Genomic DNA, 20,248 nt, shown 5'->3' on the forward strand with positions numbered 1-20,248 from the left:
TTAATAGGCTAAAATCGTGGGCGTAGAGAGACCGATTCGGTGGCCACATGAATAATTCCAAATCATACAATTTGTGAGCGAAAAGCTCTGTTTTAGCAAACATAAGAAAGTTCTATACATGGAACTTTCTTATGTTTGCAAAAATTTTCAACCAATTTTAAACTTATTGTACGGATGTCAATTCATTCATAAAATTTTCAATTTTATTAATGTAGTCCTAAATTTTTGCGTGAAATTTCAATATTATCCCTTTTTTCACCAAAAATCCTGGCATGGTGAATATGGGAGCTCTGAAATCTCCCCTCGCAAGTTTCTCTTTCCACTTCCTTGTTTTGTAGTTTAAGTTTTTTGCCCTTTTCTTCCCTTTTGTACTCTTGAAATTTGTATTGTAACTCTACTATGTAGTTTTGACCCCCTATGTGGGGTCTTTTGTGTGAGCAGAAAAATTCGGAAGCTGGACTTTGAACATTGCATATCCCGCAAGCAGCACATGATACAGTTAGCACGATAGCTTAGGGCGGCGCACATGACAACACTTCTAGAGTAGAAATTTATTTGGTAACGTAACTTCTGAAGCAAAAATCCGTTTGGTTATGTATTTTCATTTTTCTACTTCTGGAGAACTTTTTTGCTAAAGAAGTAGTTGGAAGCATTTGAAGAAATAAAAAAAAATTTACTTTTCTCCGGAAGTAGAAAAGAAGTTGATTTCTAAGGAAAAAGGATTGCCTTGCGTGCCCTTATAGGATCAAGTGCACATTGGATCGCTATCATTCAGACTTGCGGCAGCCTTAGCAAGTGCAAACAAAAAATGATGCTTTGCTTAATCGTAGGCGGGCGGCCGCGGAGGTTTGGCGACCCCAACCACCGCCATGCGGAACCCTAGGCGAGCACTCACCAAGGTTGGATGACACGCCAACGCATCCACCGGCCGTAGCAAGCGGCGAGGGACTTGACTCTCGAAAGTGGCGTCGGTGTTGAGCTGGTGTTTTTTTTTTTTTTCCTTTATAATTTTTTTTTTCATATTTCTAAATATAGTTAGAAATCACGCAGGATATCACAACAACATTACTTACTAAGTCCGTATTTCATTTTTACTTTTTAAATGGACAAATAATTTCGAACACAAAATACATATAGTTAGTTTGACGACCAAATTGCCAAAAAATCAATTATCTAAGAAAGAAATTGAATAAAATTTTAAAAAAAAATGAAATGATACAGCGTTACCTTTATCCCTATCTTAAAAGAACTTTCCAATACAAATAATTGTATCGGGTGGAAAGCGCCCTAAAAAAGTAATTGTATTGTACCATAAGATTTGTTCAATGCGGTCCTCAACCTAATTTCAAAGTGTAATGTTGTTTCTAAAATTTTAATTCGTCCAATGTGCTTTCTAAACTTTTGGTAATTTTCAATTTAATTCATGAACTATATGAAAATGCTCAATGTTGTTCCTGAACTTAAATTAATGGAAGGACAACATTGAATATTTTCATATAGTTTAAGGATCAAATTGAACATGCATCAAAAGTTTAGGGACCGTATTGAACAAATTTATACTTTAGAGATGACATTGCAAATTGGTTTATAGACCATAGTGTACACATTAAAAATTTAGGGATCTTATTATATAATTAAGTGAAAGTTCAGATCGTGTCATTCTCCCTAGAAAGAAGGCACTTTGCAATCCACCTCGCATCACAAGAAATCGACTCACCCACGTGTGGGGGTATGTTGGTGCCCCAACAAGGTACGAGACAAAGCCACGTCAGCTTCTCACAACGCTTTTCAACACAAAAAAGGGCGAAAATAAAAAAGAAACAAAAAAAAAGGGGCCACTCATAAGACATCTTCCTTAAACTGCTTCGTCTAAGGCGTCATTTGGACCTTGGGATCTCTCCGACGTAAAGCAACTAGAAGGTATTCCTGTCATCATGGAAGAAAAGAGATAAAATCGGCAATTGGGGTGCATGACGTGCGAACATCAGCACGTTAAAATAAGGAACGCATCCAAGCAATCCGCCGAGTTATTAGACGGGCTTGGAGGCTCCTGTAGAAGCAAAAGCTCCTTTCTTTAGTGAGGTAGCCTTTCAACTATGACTCTGTTGTATCGGCAGCCTACCTCTTTCATTTTCATCTACAAAGGCACAACCTTAAACAATTACAATTTCTTTAAAAAAAATTACAATTTCCTATTTTTTCCTCCAAAAATTATTCAATCTTATCCAAATTCTAAAATAAGAAAAGAAAAGGGAGAGAATTTTTTTCTTTTTATTAATTTAATTGACAACGACAATGTCGGGTTTTTTTCCAATTTAATTTTTTTAAAAAATATTTACAAAAATATTTTTTAAAAATAAATATTTACTGATTTGGGCCTCGCTCGACACTTGGGTTGTCGAGCGAGGCCCGCTTGGCAGCCCACTTGCTTGGCATTGGGCCGCCGATCAAGGCTAGGTTTTTTTATTTTATTTTTTATTTTTATAATTTTATTTTTAAGTATTTTAATTATTTATATTTATAATATTTAGTTTATTTCGTATTTTATGTTCATATTTATTTTATTTATAATTTTTTTTGCGAAGCTTATCTTTATAACATAATTAGTAATAATTAATATAAAAAATCATTAAGATCTATAATTCATAAATAATGTTGTAATTATGTAATTAATTGAAAATATTCATAAAATAAAATTGGTAAGATATATGAAATTAAGGAGGATGAGGATCTAGATGTCATTTCGTAAATATTTTTTTAAAATTAAATTGGAAAAAAAAACCCTTCTTTTGGCATTTTCCCTATATTTCATAAACAACAAATTTTATCAGCTTTTGTACTTTTGCCAGAGTGATGCGGAATGTATTAGTAGTGCGTTTCTAGATGGATTGAATGAGGTAAATCCAATCGGAAGGCGAAACAGTGATGTGTTAAGAATCGGCGGATCGGGTCGACGACATCGAATCGGGCTCAAATTTGGTCTCTTGAAGCGAAACGACGTCTTAATCAATATTTATCGCCATTGGCTGTGATGAACGATGGATTTTGCGATTCGGGATCGTCTACATGAGTTTTCCTTTTTTTTTAGGATTTTCAGGATTTATTAATAGCAATTTTTGCGATTCGTGATCGTCTAGATGGGTTTTCGATTGATTAATTTATAAAGATATTGAATTAAGAAGGGGGTTTCTTAATTTCATATATCTTACTAATTTTATTTTGTGAATATTTTTAATTAATTACATAATTACAACATTAGTTATTAATTATAGATCTTAATAATTTTTATATTAATTATTACTAATTATGTTATAAAGATAAGCTTCACAAGAAAAAAATTATAAATAAAATAAATGTAAACATGTTAAAAAAATATGAAATAAACTAAATATTATAAATATAAATAATTAAAACACTTAAAAAAAAAAAAAAAGCCAGCCTTGCTCGGCAGTTGGGCTGCCGAGCGGGCCTCACTCAGCAACCCAACTATCGAGCGAGGCCCAAATCTGTAAATATTTATTTTTAAAAAATATTTTTGTAAATATTTAAAAAAAAATAAATTGGAAAAATACCCGACAATGTCCCACACACATCCACCCAAATCGATGCCAACAGTCCCCACCAAAGAATCCTACGTCACTGAAAATGTCTGTACATTTTTAATAAGAAAAGAGAAAAATTAAGTTCATTTGACTGAAACACCCTCGAGAAATCCAACAATCACTGTACCGCCCAGGGACAACAATTCGGCGCGGAGGGGCATTTTCGACCTTTTGCTCGGGTCAACGCAGGGAGAGCCGGGGGAACTGAGCGCATCGCACGGACAGGGAGACCCTGCAACCGTCCTTGGGGCAGATGGTCGGGACATACGTGATCTCGTCGCAGCCGTCCGTCCGGTCCCGCTGGAAGTCGACCAGCGCCGCGAACATTGCGATGAAGAGCATCAGGTGGTTCAGCGCGTACCTCTGGCCCACGCACTGGTGGGCCCCGGCCCCGAAGGCCAAGAAGTTCCTCTTGTAGACCTGGTCCTCCCGCCGCTCCTCCGAGAACCGGTCCGGGTCGAATCGGTCCGGTTCGGTGAACCCCTGCACAACTCGGGGACGTCAATTTCCGGCATGCCACGGTAACGATGTCTGTCTAGCGTGGTTTAAGGTCGCTAGAGAAAATCTGACACTAACATGATAACATCACAATTGCACCAAATTGACGCGAATTAGTAAGTTGACCAATCCATTGAATAATATAAAGAATTCCGTCAACGATGACTCTAAAAGCACTTGTTAATTAACTGATTAAAAATGTTTTTAAATTCTTTTCACGTGTCATGTGTAGTCGCTCATCTTGGAAAATATAGTACTCCAATTTAAATATACTTAATATGTATTTTGGCACATTTTTTCGCATGATTCTAAGATCCTGTTTATTTCACGAAAAATGATTAATATGAAAAATATTTTCCCAAAGACAATCTTTTGTGGCACTTAAAATAATTAGTCAATTGAAAATGTTTGCACTTTCGGCAACAATTTATATTTGAATATTTTCATGAACGGCGAAAATATTTTTCCTCGTTTTTTAGAAAATAGTTTTCGAATCACTCAATTTTCGGCGAAATAAATGGAGCCTAACGTGAGCACGATGATAAGACCGGCACTAATAGTCTTGCCTGAAATGAGGATTCGAACACCGAGGGAAAGACGATGGTGCCCTTCGGGACCATGTAGGTGTCGGTCAACGCGAACTCCTCGCTGGCGATGTGGGGGACCATTGTCGCCGGGGCCCGGTACCGTAGGACCTCACGCGCCACCGCCTCCGTGTACCTCATCTCCCTCAGCTGGTCGCTGGCGATCAATGGGTCCGAATCCGGCAACCAGATTCCGGCAACCTCTTCACGCACCTGTCGCAAAATGAAGAGTGGGTACGAAAATGGTTCAATTAGGCTAATAGTAAGATCAAAGATGGCTCAATTTGTTTTTGATACCGAAGCTATTCAAATTTTATGTAATCAAACCAAACCAAAGTTTGACAATTCAAACCCAAATTGGGTATCTGTCTTACTAACTTTGTCACACCCCCAAAGAAGGGTAGTATTTATTTTTCTTATTTTTTTTTTACGGTAACTGTCTTTTTGATCTTTTTAACGTTAAGACTTTGAACCAAAGAAGGAAAGAAGCTAACCTTCGCAAGAACCTGCGGATGCGAGTCAAGGAGTGTGACGGCCCACAGCAGCGACGAAGTGGACGCGTCCTGAGCCGCGAACAAGAAGTCGAAGAGGTGGCCGCCGATTTCCCTGTCCCCCGAGTGCGGCGGCGACTCCTCCCCCGCCTCCCTTGCGGCGCCGACCTCCCTCGCCGTCTCCTGCATCCAGAAGTCGATGAGGCAGCACGGCTCCTCCCCTCTCGCCATCCTCTCCTTGCTCTTCCCCGCGCACGCCGCCAGGGTCTCCACGAGCCGGTCGACGGCGAGCCTCGCCTCCCGGAAGGCGAACCCGGGCAAGTCGAAGGGCAGCGTCATCAGCCCCACGTTGAACAGATTGTAGTCCACATTGAACCTCTCGCGAGCTTCTCGGCTCAAGTACGGCCCTACCATCCATTGAAGTGACATCAAGTCAGGACCAAAAAAAAAAAAAAGAATGGTTACAGGCACTTGCTGCTGCAATGTCATTATCCATGTCCGCAGCAGAGACATATTCAAAAGCTTAAATTACGAGGGATAAGATTAAAAAGTTAAAAATACAAAGTTGGCAAACTTTTAGCTCGAGGGCAGGACATATAGTGTTGCATAAATTTCATGAATCACCTGCAAAGACAGTCTGGGAGGTCTCAAGGTTCATGTCACGGGCGAGTAGCCGGAGCACGATGGGCTTTCGCGGCTCACCCGACGCCGCCGCCGGTGGCGATGAAAGATCGACCCATCTCTTGAGATGCTTGAGAATTATGATCTGCTGGAGGGAGGTGTAGGTGGAGAGGGCCTTGGGGGTGAAGTTGGGGGCGATGCGGCGGCGGAGGTCCTTGTGGTCCTGGCCCATCATGTAAATCAGGTTGTGCTCGCCGAAGAGCTTCTTGCCGAAGGGGTGGCCGACGAGGTGGAAGGCGTCGGGCCGGACGTTGGCGAAGACCCGGTGGGATAGCTCGGAGTCGCGGACGAAGAGGATGAAGCGGCCGACGACGTAGTTGGCGGAGAGGCCGAGCGGGGACGAGGCGGCGAGGCGGGACTGGCGGTCCCAGAAGACGGTCGGGTCGGCGACCAGCCGGACGGCGTTGCCGAGGAAGGGGAGGACGAGGGGCGGGCCGGGGAGGGAGCGCTTCTTGAGGAGGTAAGAGACCTGCTCGAGGAGGACGAGGAGGGCGAGGAGAGAGAAGAGATGGGGTGCGAGGGAGGAGAGAGAAGCGAACAAGGAGGAGGAGGAGGAGGTCATTCTCTCTCTCTCTACTTTTGGGTGGTTGAAGCAATGGGCGGTTTTATCGTTTGCGACGGCGACAGAGTGTATATTCCGGTCAACCGTCGGAAGGATGTTGGATTAGAAGTGTCTAGAAGAAAAGTGGAGAGAGAGAGAGAGAGAGAGAGAGAGAGAGAGGTAGCGCGGAGATATAATTAGGACGGCGGACGGCGGAGGGGTGCCAACTAGATCAGCTAGGTGGGGACGATGGCGTGGCAGGTGTCTGCAAGTCTTTTTCCGGCGCACATCTTTATTTATTTTATTTTATTTTATTTTTTATTTTATACTTTTTTTTCATGTTATATTTATAATAATATTTATTTCTAACTTTTATATTTATACAACTTTATAAATATGACTTTTTTTCTTTTAAATCTTCTTTTTATAACGTAATTATTAATAATTAATGTAAAATTTATGAAGACATATAATTAATAAATAATTTAATATTTATGTAATTAATTTGTTTAGTATGTGAATAATTAACAGATATAGATAAAATAATAGATAAAATTGTTAAAAAAATAAAAAGAAAAATACATAAAATAAATTGGTAAGATACATAAAAATGAAATATCCAGATTAAAAGAAAGTACAATAGTAGATAACAATCCATGAACGAGAAAAAAAAAAAAAAAACCGGCAAATAGCAATGTAATATTAAACCCGTCAAGCGACGGAGACAATCCGATTCTGGAACATGAGAACACATAGGAGGACGATATCATCATCGGTGATACTTTTGGGTTGTGGATGATGTCGTCTTAGGACCCAAATTGCTTAATGGTATCCGACGCAGAAACAAGAGCAAAGCGAAGGGGTTGCTTGAAATGTTGAAGCCCCGGGGATTGGGCTACTGTCGTCACACCCATGCTTGGTCAAGGGTGTGACTGGGCTAGGAATGTTTGACTGAAATCCCTTTACGAATTTAGTTTGGAATGTTTAAGTGTACATGGAAAACAAGGGAAAATTTCAAAAAAGGGCCCGAAGTGGTCTCGTTTTTTCAAATAAGGGCCTAGAGTGAATATTGTTTCAAATAAGGGCCTGGAATGTTTAAATTATTTCAAAAAGGGGCCTACGTGAAGGGCAATTTTGTCTTTTAATCTTTTTGCCTTTTTCTTTTCTGTTTTTTCTCCCCCCCTTCCTATTCATCATCTCCCCTAGCACGTCCTCTATGCCGCCGAAAGACCCGCACCGCTCGTTGCATACTGCCACCGCCACCAACTCCCCAAGCTCAACTCGTTTGACATCCCACCCAACACCCATCTCCCCTCGGCCGCCAGCCGCACTCCTCTCCGTCGCCTCGTTCGTACCGAAGAGTAGAATTTGGCCAAGTAAAGCGTCATGTGGCTCGTGAGGTTGAAGCTCTCCGTCAAGTGCACCCCGGAAGGCACGTATAGCAGCATGCCGCCAGGCCGGTGCGAGTGCCGAATCTCGGTACACGGCCTCCCCGAACACCTCGGTGTTCGGCGTCCGCCCCTCGCCGACACTCATCAAGTCCATGATGGAGATCCTGTCCACGCAGTCGCTCATCGGAACCACGCCGGAGCACGTGACGACTTCCTCCTCCATAGCCACAGAGAAGCCGGCTAGCAGCATCGCAACGGCGACGAGCGGGACGACGGCCGAAGCCGACGACCGCAACATTCCCGTGCTCTCGGCGGCTCCTCGAGGTAAATAGTTGCGAAGAGTGGGCGTGACGTGAGGGAAGGTGCGACGCACGATGAGCAAGGTTGAGATTCCGTCGGTGGTTTAGGGGGTGGGATTGGGGAGGACCGGAGATGGATTTGGTAGGCGAATTGAGCTGAGGAGGACAGCGGCGAAGAGTCCAGATGAAGCTTTTATATGGAGATGCTAATCTAAGGAGAGTAATGAGAGGAAGATGTGAGCAGTCCGGGAAGAGAGCAAAGCCGATGAAGAAGAAGACAACGCATAGAGAGAGAGAGAGAGAGATTAATACATTGATTGCGAGAGACCGAGAGAGCTTTGTAGAGTAGCTCTTCGTCAACGGTGGGAGCCCGGCCGCAGGAAGAGGGAGAGAAGCGAGCCACCGGGCCGAGGGGGAAGATGGGTGCCAGCCGGGAGGTTGAAGTAGCGGCGAGCTTGGAGAGTCGTTGGCGGTGGCAGTGGGCAACGAGCGATACGATCTTTCGGTGACATTCCCATGAAGAAGTCGTGCTCGGGGAGATGATGAACAGGAGGGGAGGAGAGGGGACAAAAAAATGAAAAACAGAAAAGAAAAGGCAAAAAGATCAAAAGACAAAAACACCCTTTGAATAGGCCCTTTTTTGAAACAATTTGAACACTTCAGGCCCTTATTTGAAACAATGCTTACTCTAGGCCCTTATTTGAGAAAAGGAGACCACTTCGGGCCCTTTTTTGAAATTTTCCCTGGAAAACAATGAAATGATCGAAGAAAATAAAAAAAATATATTTTTTCTTTTCAATCACTGGAAAATATTTTCTATTTTATTTTTAGATTTCAACCAAACACAGGAAAATATGGTCATTTTTCAAAATTGTAATATTTTCCGCTAAACAAACGGAGCATATATATTTTTTTATATTTCTCTAGATATGATTGAAAGAACATACTAAGTTCGAAACCAATGTTGATGTCCGTCTGGGAGGCTATCAAGATTAGAATCGTTTTAGTCACTACGAACAGAATTTTTTCTGATGAAAGAGCCGAAATATCTCCTTTGCATGATTGTCAGTTTTTGATGTTCGTCACATGTTCAAATTGCTTAATGGTATCCGACATCATCCATAACCCAAATGTATCATTGATGATGATGTTGTCCTCCTACGTGGCCTCCTGTTCCGCAACCGGGTTGTCTTCAACGTTCGGTAGGTCTAGTATTACACTGTTTATTTGCAGAATTTTTTTTTAGTTCATGAATTGTTATATACTATTGCACTTTCTTTTAATCTAGATATTTCATCTTTATATATCTTATCAATTTATTTTATGCATTTTTATTTTTATTTTTATTTTTTTTATCAATTTTATCTATTATTTTATCTATATCTATTAATTATTCACATACTAAACAAATTAATTACATAAATATTAAATTATTTATTAATTATATGTCTTCATAAATTTTAAATTAATTATTAATAATTATGTTATAAAAAGAAGATTTAAAAAGAAAAACAACGTCATATTTATAAAGTTGCATAAATATAAATGTTATAAATAAACGTTATTATAGATATAAAATGAAAAAAAGTAAAACATAAAAAATGTGGCGTTAAAAAATAAAGATGCATTTGCGCCTCCCACAGAGGAGCACATGCCCTATATTGGTAATTTTTTTTAAAATATACGTAAATTGGTAATTTTTTTTACCATATTATGGAATAAAGCTCCTTTTTTTTTCTTAGGGGGCGGTGAATACCGGGAACTACAAGGCTAAGGATGGTTAAAAAATTGTACCAAAAAAAAAAAAAAAGGATGGTTAAAAACGAAAGATACCATCGTCACCTAGTTAAAATTCATCGAAAATGTCCCTTCAAGTTGAGGCACCCAACTTTGTAAGGGGAGAAAGACCTTGTTCTACCTAACAACCCAGGATTTTCATGAAGCTTCTTTTCCGTAGATATGTAGTTTCCGGAAACAAATGTTGCTTCCACGTCATTAAATAGAAATATGCAAAAGAGACAAAACTATAAAGTGATTGGAATTACGAGATAATTTTGAGGATTTTTAGAAATTCCATGCGATCTATCTATGCTAAGTTGAATTTAGACCCGTCAAATTGCGTCATGTGTCCATTTCTTAACCCATAAATGTTGTTATTATATGGGTTAGGTTTATTCAATAAATGGGTCATAAATTGATTTAAACATAATATGAATCGTAAATGTGTCATAAATGGGTTTATAATTTACTTAGACCCATCAAATTGTGTCATGTGTCCATTTCTTTCGCTCTCACTTGATCTCTTGCTCACTTATCGCATACAGTCATCTCGGTTTGGATATGAGTTTTTCTAGATTGAATAAAATATGAAAGTGTTTTTTGTTAATACGGATTTGGTATGAGTCACTAAATTCGCATTCCTAGTATTTGAAGCTAATTAAATCTTGTGAGTAAGATTTATGGATTCTTTTTTGAGATTGAGAGATTATTTTATGAGGAATTGCGGGGTTGAACACTTGTTGGTTATTAGATGTAATTGGAGGTTGCGAAACACCGATAGTGTTTAAGCGACTCGAGTGTGGTTTGTAATTTCCACTGTATCACTTGATCCGTAATGGAATTTGTTGCTGCTTTCCCTATAGACGTAGGTCTCACTCGAACAATTTGATATCTCACACCAGGTAAATCCTTAAACCTTCCCTATAACCGGACCACGTAAATCTGGTGTCCAATTTATTTTTTTACTCTGTCTATTTTATTATTCGATTGCTTGCTTCACGCAAGAGATATCATGCATGCTAAGACAATCGATATCTAGTGTCGTCTATCTCGTATAAGATTGCGCGATTCGTGATCTGATCCGAGCGATCCCCACTAAAACCCGCCATGAGTGCCTTGATTCAGGCTCTGTCCATGGCATGTCGTTCATGTTTGCTTAGGTTGAGTGCGAGCCAATGTAGCATGCAAATTTTTAGTATTTTGATGTTTTTTTTTTTAATTTTTCTTAATTTATATGTTATGTCGTATTACGTACCCGTGATGTCTAACTATGCCGTGATAGATGATACATGTAAACCTTTTTAGGGGTTCAACTATTCAAAATCTCATATCATGGTAGTCTTTTGATGTGAACTGCTTGGTCGTATTTGTTAATGGATGAGTAGACATTTATGCGTGCGATATACTTCCATGCTTTCTTAAAAAAGATCTTGCAAACTAGTAAATACTGCATCGAGGTGTTGCCTACTTAAATCGATTTGTGCATTACCATAGTAACGAAGGATTGTATACTCTGCATAATGCTTCGGAGCTAAACCATCGGCTCAGACCGTGACACCCAGCGTGGCAACATTGAGCTCGCACGACCCTAGCTAAATCTTGCTCACCTGGAGAAGTTGTGATGTCGACAAGATTTGTCTCGCCTCGGGTTTCATGACTTAGGCCGACTATTAGCCCAAGGCCGCGAAACCCTAACGAGGCACCGTGTTGGACCCCAACCAGACCTATAGCTCATGTGGAGTCGAATGCATTCTTGGCAAGATAGGTTCATTGAAAGGAACTTGCAATTCATTTTCAAGGTATGGAAAAAAAAAATAAGTTGGTCGACTTGTGGTCACGCGACCTTAGCAATATACAAACTTTGGCACGGTCAAACGGCCAATTAAAATTTACTCTCATTTGATCCAGCTGTTAGCTTCATAAGGATTAAGCACGCGCTGAAACAGAAGAAATCAAAGGGCATTATTTGAATGTTAGTACATGAACATGCAAAGAAACGATCAAAAGAGTAGTATTTACTAGATAATTGATGCTCAGGCATTTAGAGGAATACTAAGAAAAAGTTGAAAGCACTTTTCTCCACCGACAAACAATAAGGTAAAATAAAAAAAGAGAAAGAGAGGAATCTCAAATTAGGTATTACATATGCTGCATTGTTTACTCGCTGTAATAGCTATCAAAGTTGTAATTCACATTTCAATCAAAATGGTGTTTATAGCTATAACATATGTGTGACAAAGTACGTATCGGAAGTTATAAACCAAGACGAGTATACCATGCCCGATGTTATGGTCGACTATTTATTGTAAGTACATGCTATGAATAATTCAAAGGCATGTTTCGAAACATCCTTGGAAAATCGATAATCAACGTCTAAAGTCACATTAATTCCAAATAATTACTTAAAATACATCATTCGAATTAGGCAAATTCTTCTCTAATAGTATTGTCGGGGACATCACAATCTCAACCGTAAATCCATATATCATCATCGCGTGTTTTGCGTATAGCACTTATTGATTGGGACATCCTATGATCAGAAATATCTAACAATACTGTCAAACCTGTCAGCTAATGACTTTCTTCGAATTATCTAAGAAGAATATGTGTTTCGCAATTTGTCAATTATATCAAACCCATGTTACTATCTGGCATAAGCCAAGTTATGTTCTTCAATATCACGAGACACATTTTTTTTTTTTGTCTTTTTGTAAAAAAAACGACATAAAGGGTAATTCTGAAGCACAAAGAATTTTTCATCCGACGAAAGAGTTGGAAAATTTAACTTTCGACCGTACATGGTTTGCCCAGCAAAAAGAAAGAATGAAAGAAAAAGAAGCTTCACAAAAGCAGCTACATTTGAATCTTGAAATGACTGCATAAGAATTACCTACCTCATGAGACAAACCTTTTAGATGGCTTAGCTGAGGAAAGACCGCGAGAAGAACAATGTCATATCAAAACTTTCAAATCACATAGATTAAATAGTTGTCGTGAGGACCACAATTTACTATTTTAGTATAACAAAGATGCGTTAATTTTCAAAAAGTATCAATTTATTCACGAGATAATGAAAATTACGCGTAAAACAATTCACACTTATGCAAATTTTGCACATATAGAATTTACAAAATCGACAATTGCTCTTCCAAAGTGTAATGCTACGATGCAAGAAGTTTCCAAAGAGAATAAGATAGTTTGGAAAAAAAATAGTAATTTTGTGCACCTAACTTGTTTAAGAATCAATTATATTAATAAATTAGTCGATTAACAGCATGGTAAGGCGTCGCCAATTTTAATTATTCCCTCCTTTTCCTACTTGTAGTACCGTAGCAATATTTACAATTTTTACTTCTCTATTATATCGGTTGCAAATTTAATACCGATATTTTAACGACAAATCCAGAGCCTCCTTCTTATCTTCATCGCAGGGTAGAGCAGCTTGGTGGCTCAGATGCTATCGCTATGTGAACCCAACTCACATGTATCGTATTGTTCATCATGCCACCCGGAATTATGTATCAAATGGATGAGTTCTTGTGTTTTTATGCATAATTACCTAATTATGCACATGAATGTAGCACGTTAGTTACTTTTTATCAACCATTTCCTCACCTTTATCATTTATTTTTTGTTAGCTAAAATTATATCAAGGACTTTCTACGATTCCTCAAGGGATCGACCAAAACGTTACTACAAAGACTTTCTACTGTTCTAAAAGTATCGTATTCAAGTGCACCCCATCGTACTTCTGATACACAAAACGTTATTTCTCGCAAACGCTTCAAAGACTTTATATAAACATCCGACATTTCATGCCCTCGTGATCCAACGGCTATCGGGCTCGCAATAGACCGATCACCGGAGGGTTGTTTTTTTTTTTTTTGGAAGTGTCCCGTTACGTTAACCTCCGAACAAGCTCAGGGGACCTCGGTCTGTCCGCGCGACACCCAATTTCTGGACATCGATTCTGTCAATAATCACAGCATCTGTTCGCTGGGCAGGGAAAGTCAGCAGGCGAGTCGCAGGAGATCCAACACCGGATTCCCTCGTTCCCTAGGGCCTTTCCCTGTCTGCGTTTGTTGCAGACACGGCTTACGTACCAATGGCCAGTTGTATATGTCAGGTCCGACCGTTGGTCGTGTGAAATTCAGGGGAATTCAAATTTCATGACTTCCCAACATACGAGGAAAAACGATAATAACTTAATGATTCATGAATTGACTCAACGTGTAATGCGATTCATATATTTCAAGTTTATTATCACCGCTGAATTTTAGCGTAGAAAATTGAACGTGGTCTTACAGTCCATATATTAAATTGAACATGTACTAAAAAGTCCCAAGATCACATTGAAAAATTTTTAAAAAATTACATATTATGCTAAATTTCTTAAAATTCATCTTGACGGGTTACATAATTGATATGATAACTCTCGATCACTTAACACTTCACATGTGGATTATCTAAGTATAATATTCATCTTAGATCACGATATAATAATCAACTTTATCAAATAATGATAGACATGTAAATACCATAATTTTTTTAAAATTTTAAAAGCATATGGTTAAAAAGATGGACGTGATGAATCCTCATTTTTATGGATCCAGCTTGGCATATAATAAACCATGTCATAAAATAACGTCTGATTTGTCATTTGAGCAAATGGAAGCATTATGTTGAACATTACTAATAGTTCATGGATCATATTGAATAAATTAGAAGTTCGGGGATGACATTGCACATTGAATCAAAATTCACGGATCATTTATGTCATTTTTTCCTGGGTTACCTATGTGTCTCTTGCTTGTTAGAAGGATGAAGCTAATGTCCAACATGAAATTGAATTAATCCATTGACCGGTACTTGTAGAAAGTGGTCTAGCTCAACTCATCCTCTAACGGGAGAGAGAGCTAGTGTCTCACTAATGACACATTGTCCATTTGCTGATAAAATTCAAGTTTGATTTCGAAATGCCAAAGAATCAAATGGAATGGGAATTTAGATGCCAAGCAAAATTGGACAATAAACTACTTTCTGCTGGGTCGTCATCGTATTGCATGATGCAACAACCGATCAAAGTGATAGGTGCTGACTTGAAAAATCTTGTTGTGCCAAATGAATCTGGATCTAAATCAAAGTAAAGGATTCAAATCCCCATCATAAGGCATTTCCTTTTCCAAAATCCTCTCGAGACTCTAAATGAATATTGTAAGTTCAAATGGCGATGATCATATCAGCATCACCAAGGTCCAACAATATCTCAATCAACAATTTGAAAAGAATGATATCAAGCGACTCGGCTATTTGCTAGGCTTTGAGATGGCTTCAGATTCTCTTGTTATTATCTTTCTCAATGGAAAAATATCACTAATTTTCTTTCTACAACAAGACTTAGTTGATGACAAGATCGCTAAAAATTCCCAATGAGACCAATGCTGAATTTGATGTCAAAGATGGGACTCATCTTCTGAATCTGACACTCTATCGACAACTAGTTGGTCGTCTTATATACATCATTATTGCTCGTACTAACATCTATTGCATTGTTCACATTGCCGGTTAGTTTATGATTGCAAAACGTACGGTATGATCACACCACGTACGACTCACTTTTTTGAAGTCATGTAAATTCTTCGTAACATCAACCACAAGTTATTACTTCTTTCTAAGTAACTCAATTATCTCATGGCATTACAAAAATGAACCATCATCACTCAATCTAGTACAGAATCATGATTTCATGCTCTTGCTAATATAATATCGGAATTATTGTGGTTGGTTACTAGAACACATAGGAGTCCTTCATAATGGTGAGTCAGTAATTCAGTACAACAACCAAAGTGCTATTCAAATATCACGTGATGGTATTTTTCATGAGTGTACCAAGCACATTAAAATAAACCATTATTTTATATCACATCACGTATTTCATGGCACTATTCGTCTCGCCTCTACTTCATCAGTTGATCGGATTGTTGATGTCTTCAATAAAGCACATATGCCCGAGCGTTCTGGATAATTTCTTGAAACTTAGTTGACTTCCTTCTGTATCATCTTAAGTTATGTCACCTTGAGTTTGAAAGGATGTTAACGTACATCCCCATCTAGGAGATTCTCTAAATGTCAACTAAATCTTTATTTAGGGGTGTGGTTCGTACTCCCCAACGATATGGAAGCACGTGGGTCATGTTGAGCACGGGGGGGGAAAGGTGTTTCCGGGGGAGCCACCTGGCCCGAATCTCAAGGGGCATTCCTTGGACACTAGAGGCCTTTTACGATTTACTCCCTATATTTTTTTCATTAGTAGTTTGGGTTTTGGCTCTTGAATAACTACTGTTTTATATACTCTTGTTCGCTTGTAATTAAGTGATATAACGAAAGATGCAAGGTACTAATTATAGTATACGTGATTTATGTCTCCGATTAAATAGCAACGGAGTTATGTAGACATGAATTATGTCTCTGATTTCTTTGTTTACTTTTTTGTGAATTTCTTGGAATCTAGGTTGTCCAAGTATAATCTTGCCGACGATTCCACTGAGTTGTCAATGGAAAATCAAGTAAGATGACTAGTTGTGAGCATGTCGGTGCTTGTCTATATTTTTGTGAGGTGCATTTGGATTTCAGACCTGTCTACATTGTCGGGAGAAATGCATATAGCCATCTCATAATGCACCTCCTCGTGTACCACGTCCACCAGAATTTTTAGAGTTTCGAGGTCATTTGGAACTTTTGTGTATTAACCGCCACATTAAATGGGCCAGGAGACGAGGGCGCCAAACTCCTCCAATTCCACTATGGACATCAAATGCCAAACTTGATATTATTGAAATGATTGGTGTGTATTGGTATGTTGTGTGGATATGTTCTTTGAGATTGTATTTGATTTTTTACTTTTACTTTTATGATTCGGAATGTCCATCTCATTCACATTCGTTACGGCCTCGTGGTGCACGTGGTGCACCTTCTCGTACACCTCGTCCACCGGAACTATTAGAGCTTCGAGATCATTTGGGACTTTTGTGTATCAACCACCACATTAAATGGGTTAGGAGACGAGGGCAACGAACTCCTCTAATTCCACTATGGACATCAAAGGCCAAACTTGATATTGTTGAAATGATTGGTACATAATGGTATGTTGTGTGAATATGTTCTTTGAGATTGTATTTGATTTTTTATTTTTATTTTTATTTTTATGATTCAGAACGTCCATCTCATTCATATTCATTATGGCCGCGTGGCGGATGAGGTACACAAGAAGGTGCACTAGAACTGCCAGAGCTTCGAGGTCATTTGGGACTTTTGTGTATCAACCACCACATTAAATGGGCCACGAGACGAGGGTGCCAAACTCCTCCAATTCCACTATGAACATCGAAGGCCGAACTTGATAATGTTGAACCAATTGGTATGTATTGGTATGTTGTATGGGCACATTCTTTGAGATTGTATTTGATTTTTTATTTTTATGATTCAGATTCAAAAAAATTTCATTATCGTAAAAAGAATAGAAAAAGCTTTATTGAGATTAAGAGGGTTAAGGAAGAGCGTTTGACTCTCAAGCACATTAAGCTAAAGTTCTTAAAATTCATCTTGATGGGTTACACAATTGATATGATGACTCTCGATCACTTAACACTTCACGTGTGGATTATCTAAGTATAATATTTATCTCGGATCACAATATAACTTTATCAAATAATGTAGACATGTAAATTCCCTGATTTTTTTAAAAAAATTTAAAGTATATGGATAAAAAGATAGACATAATGAATCCTAATTTTTAAGTATCTAGCTTGGCATAACATGTCATAAAATAATGTCTAATTTGTCATTTGAACAAATGGAAGCACTATGTTGAACATTTACCAATAGTCCATGGATCGTATTGAACAAATTAAAAGTTTGGGGATGATATTGCACATTGAGTCAAAATTCACAAATCATTTATGTCATTTTTTTCCTGGGTTACCGGTGTTCTCTCTTGCTTGTTGGAAGGAAGAAGTTAATGTCCAACACGAAATTGGATTAACCAGATGACCTTGTACTTGTAGAAAGTGGTCTAGCTCAACTCATCCTCTAACGGGAGAGAGAGCTAGTGTCTCATTGATGACACATTGTCCATTTGCTAATAGGATTCAAGTTTGATTTTTCAAAATGCCAAAGAATCAAATGGAATGGGCATTTAGATGCCAAGCAAAATTGGACAATAAACTACTTTCTATCGAGTCGTTATTGTATTGTATGATGCAACAATTGGTCAAAGTGATAGGTGCTAACTTGAAAAATCTTGTTGTGCCAAAACGAATCTAGACCTAAATTGGAGTAAAGGATTCAAATCCCTATCATAAGGTGTTTCCTTTCCAAAATCCTCCCGAGACTCTAAATGAAAGTTGTAAGCTCAAATGGCGATGATCATATTGACATCACCAAGGTCTAATGGTATCTCAATCAACAGTTTGAAAAGAATGATATCGGGCAACCCGGCTAGTTGGGCTTTGAGATGGCTTTAGATTCTCTTGTTATTATCTTTCTCAATGGAAAAATATCACTGATTTTCTTTTTATAGCAAGATTTAGTAGACAACAAGATCGCTAAAATTCTCAGTGAGACTAGTGCTAAATTTGATGACAAAGATGGGGCTCACCTTCTGAATCTGACACTATATCGACAACTAGTTGGTGGTCTTATATACCTTCTTGTTGCTCGTACTAACATCTATTGCGTTGTTCACATTGCCGGTTAGTTTATGATTGCACCGCGTATGGCTCACTTTGTTGCAATCATTCAAATTCTTCGTTATGTCACCCACAAGTTACTACTTCTTTCTAGGTAACTCGCTTATCTCATGGCATTACAAAAACAAACTATCATCACTCAATCTATTATAGAATCATAATTTCATGCTCTTGCTAATACAATATCAGAATTATTGTGGTTGCAATGGTTACTAGAACACGTAGGAGCCGTCCATAATGGTGGGTTGGTCATTTACTACAACAACTAGAGTGCTATTCAACTATCATGTGATGGTATTTTCCATGAGCGTACCAAGCACATTAAAGTAACCCATCATTTTATATCACATCACGTACTTAGTGTCACTATTCGTTTCGCCTTTACTTCATCGGTTGATCAGATTGCTAGTGTCTTCAATAAAGCACATCTACCCGGGCATTCTGGGTAATTTCCTGAAACTCGGATGACTTCCTTTCGTATCATCTTGAGTTACGTTACCTTGAGTTTGAAAGGATATTGAAGATCCATCGCCATCTAGGAGATTCTCTAAATCTCAACTGATTCTTCATGTTGGGGTGTGGTTTATTTTCCCCAACGACATGAAAGCACATGGGTCACGTTGAGCGGGTAGGGGTCCGGGGGAGCCGCCTAGCTCGGGTCTCAAGAAGACATTTCCTGGATACTAGAGAGCCTTTACAATTTAAGCTTCATATTTTTTTCATTGGTAGTTTGGATTTGGGCTCATGAATAGTTACTTTTACATATACTATTTTTCGCTTGTAATTGAGTAATATAACGAGAGGTGCAATATGCTAATTATAATATACATGAGTTATATCTCCGATTAAATAGCAACGGAGTTATGTATACATGAGTTATGTCTCTAATTTTTTCGTTTATTTGTTTGTGGATTTATTGCAAGTCTAGGTTGTCGAAGTATAGGCTTGCCGACAATTCCATTGAGTTGTCAATGGAAAATTAGGTAAGATGACTAGTTGCGAGCATGTTGGTTCATGTCTGTATTTTTGTGAGGTGCATTTGGATTTCAGACCTATCTATATTGTTAGGAGAAATGCATATGTTCATCTCATGGTGCACCTTCTCGTGCACCTCGTCCACTCGAACCTGTCGAGCTTCGAGGTCATTTGGGACTTTTTTGTGTATTGTTGACACCTAATTTTGTCAGCCTTGTATTTTATTATTCCTCCACAAAATGGAATAGGTCGATTCATGTAAATTCACCCATTGTGCTTTTAAAAAGAGAAAAAAAAAAGAGAAAAAAGAAAAAATGGAAAAAAAGAAAAAGAAAAAGAAAGAGGAAGGATGTCGGATCGAGTCGTTAAGAAAAGAAGAAGAAGAAGAAGATGATGACCCGGTTTTAAAAAAAAGAAGAGAGAGATCTACACAAAGAATTTGCGAATGGAGAATATCTCGAAATATCATCTACAGCAGAGAATATAATTTGCAAAAGAAGATATTATCTACACTAGAGGATAAGAAGAAATGGAAACCGATTAAGCTGGTTTCCAAGACCAACAACTTGTCGCTGAATACACCGCACTTGGAGATTTTTGGCTGAAAGGACAGGGGAGCAGAACACCAAACGCAAAGAAGAATGATGACCGAAGATTTAG

At 38.6% G+C, this 20,248-nt stretch overlaps 1 protein-coding gene across 1 annotated transcript; it reads right to left on the reverse strand.

Annotated features, from left to right (window-relative positions):
- Positions 1-3,742: 3,742 nt before the first annotated feature.
- LOC125316705 (cytochrome P450 710A1-like) lies at positions 3,743-6,559 on the reverse strand. The gene is made up of 4 exons (XM_048285756.1): positions 5,800-6,559; positions 5,179-5,582; positions 4,667-4,897; positions 3,743-4,085 (listed from the first exon to the last, which is right to left on the reverse strand). The coding sequence occupies exons 1-4, from the start codon at positions 6,416-6,418 to the stop codon at positions 3,783-3,785; spliced, it is 1,557 nt and encodes a 518-aa protein (XP_048141713.1). The 5' UTR covers positions 6,419-6,559; the 3' UTR covers positions 3,743-3,782.
- Between the last annotated feature and the right edge of the window lie 13,689 nt (positions 6,560-20,248).

The sequence above is a fragment of the Rhodamnia argentea genome, chromosome 9 (assembly GCF_020921035.1).
Source record: "Rhodamnia argentea isolate NSW1041297 chromosome 9, ASM2092103v1, whole genome shotgun sequence".
Taxonomy (NCBI): domain Eukaryota; kingdom Viridiplantae; phylum Streptophyta; class Magnoliopsida; order Myrtales; family Myrtaceae; genus Rhodamnia; species Rhodamnia argentea.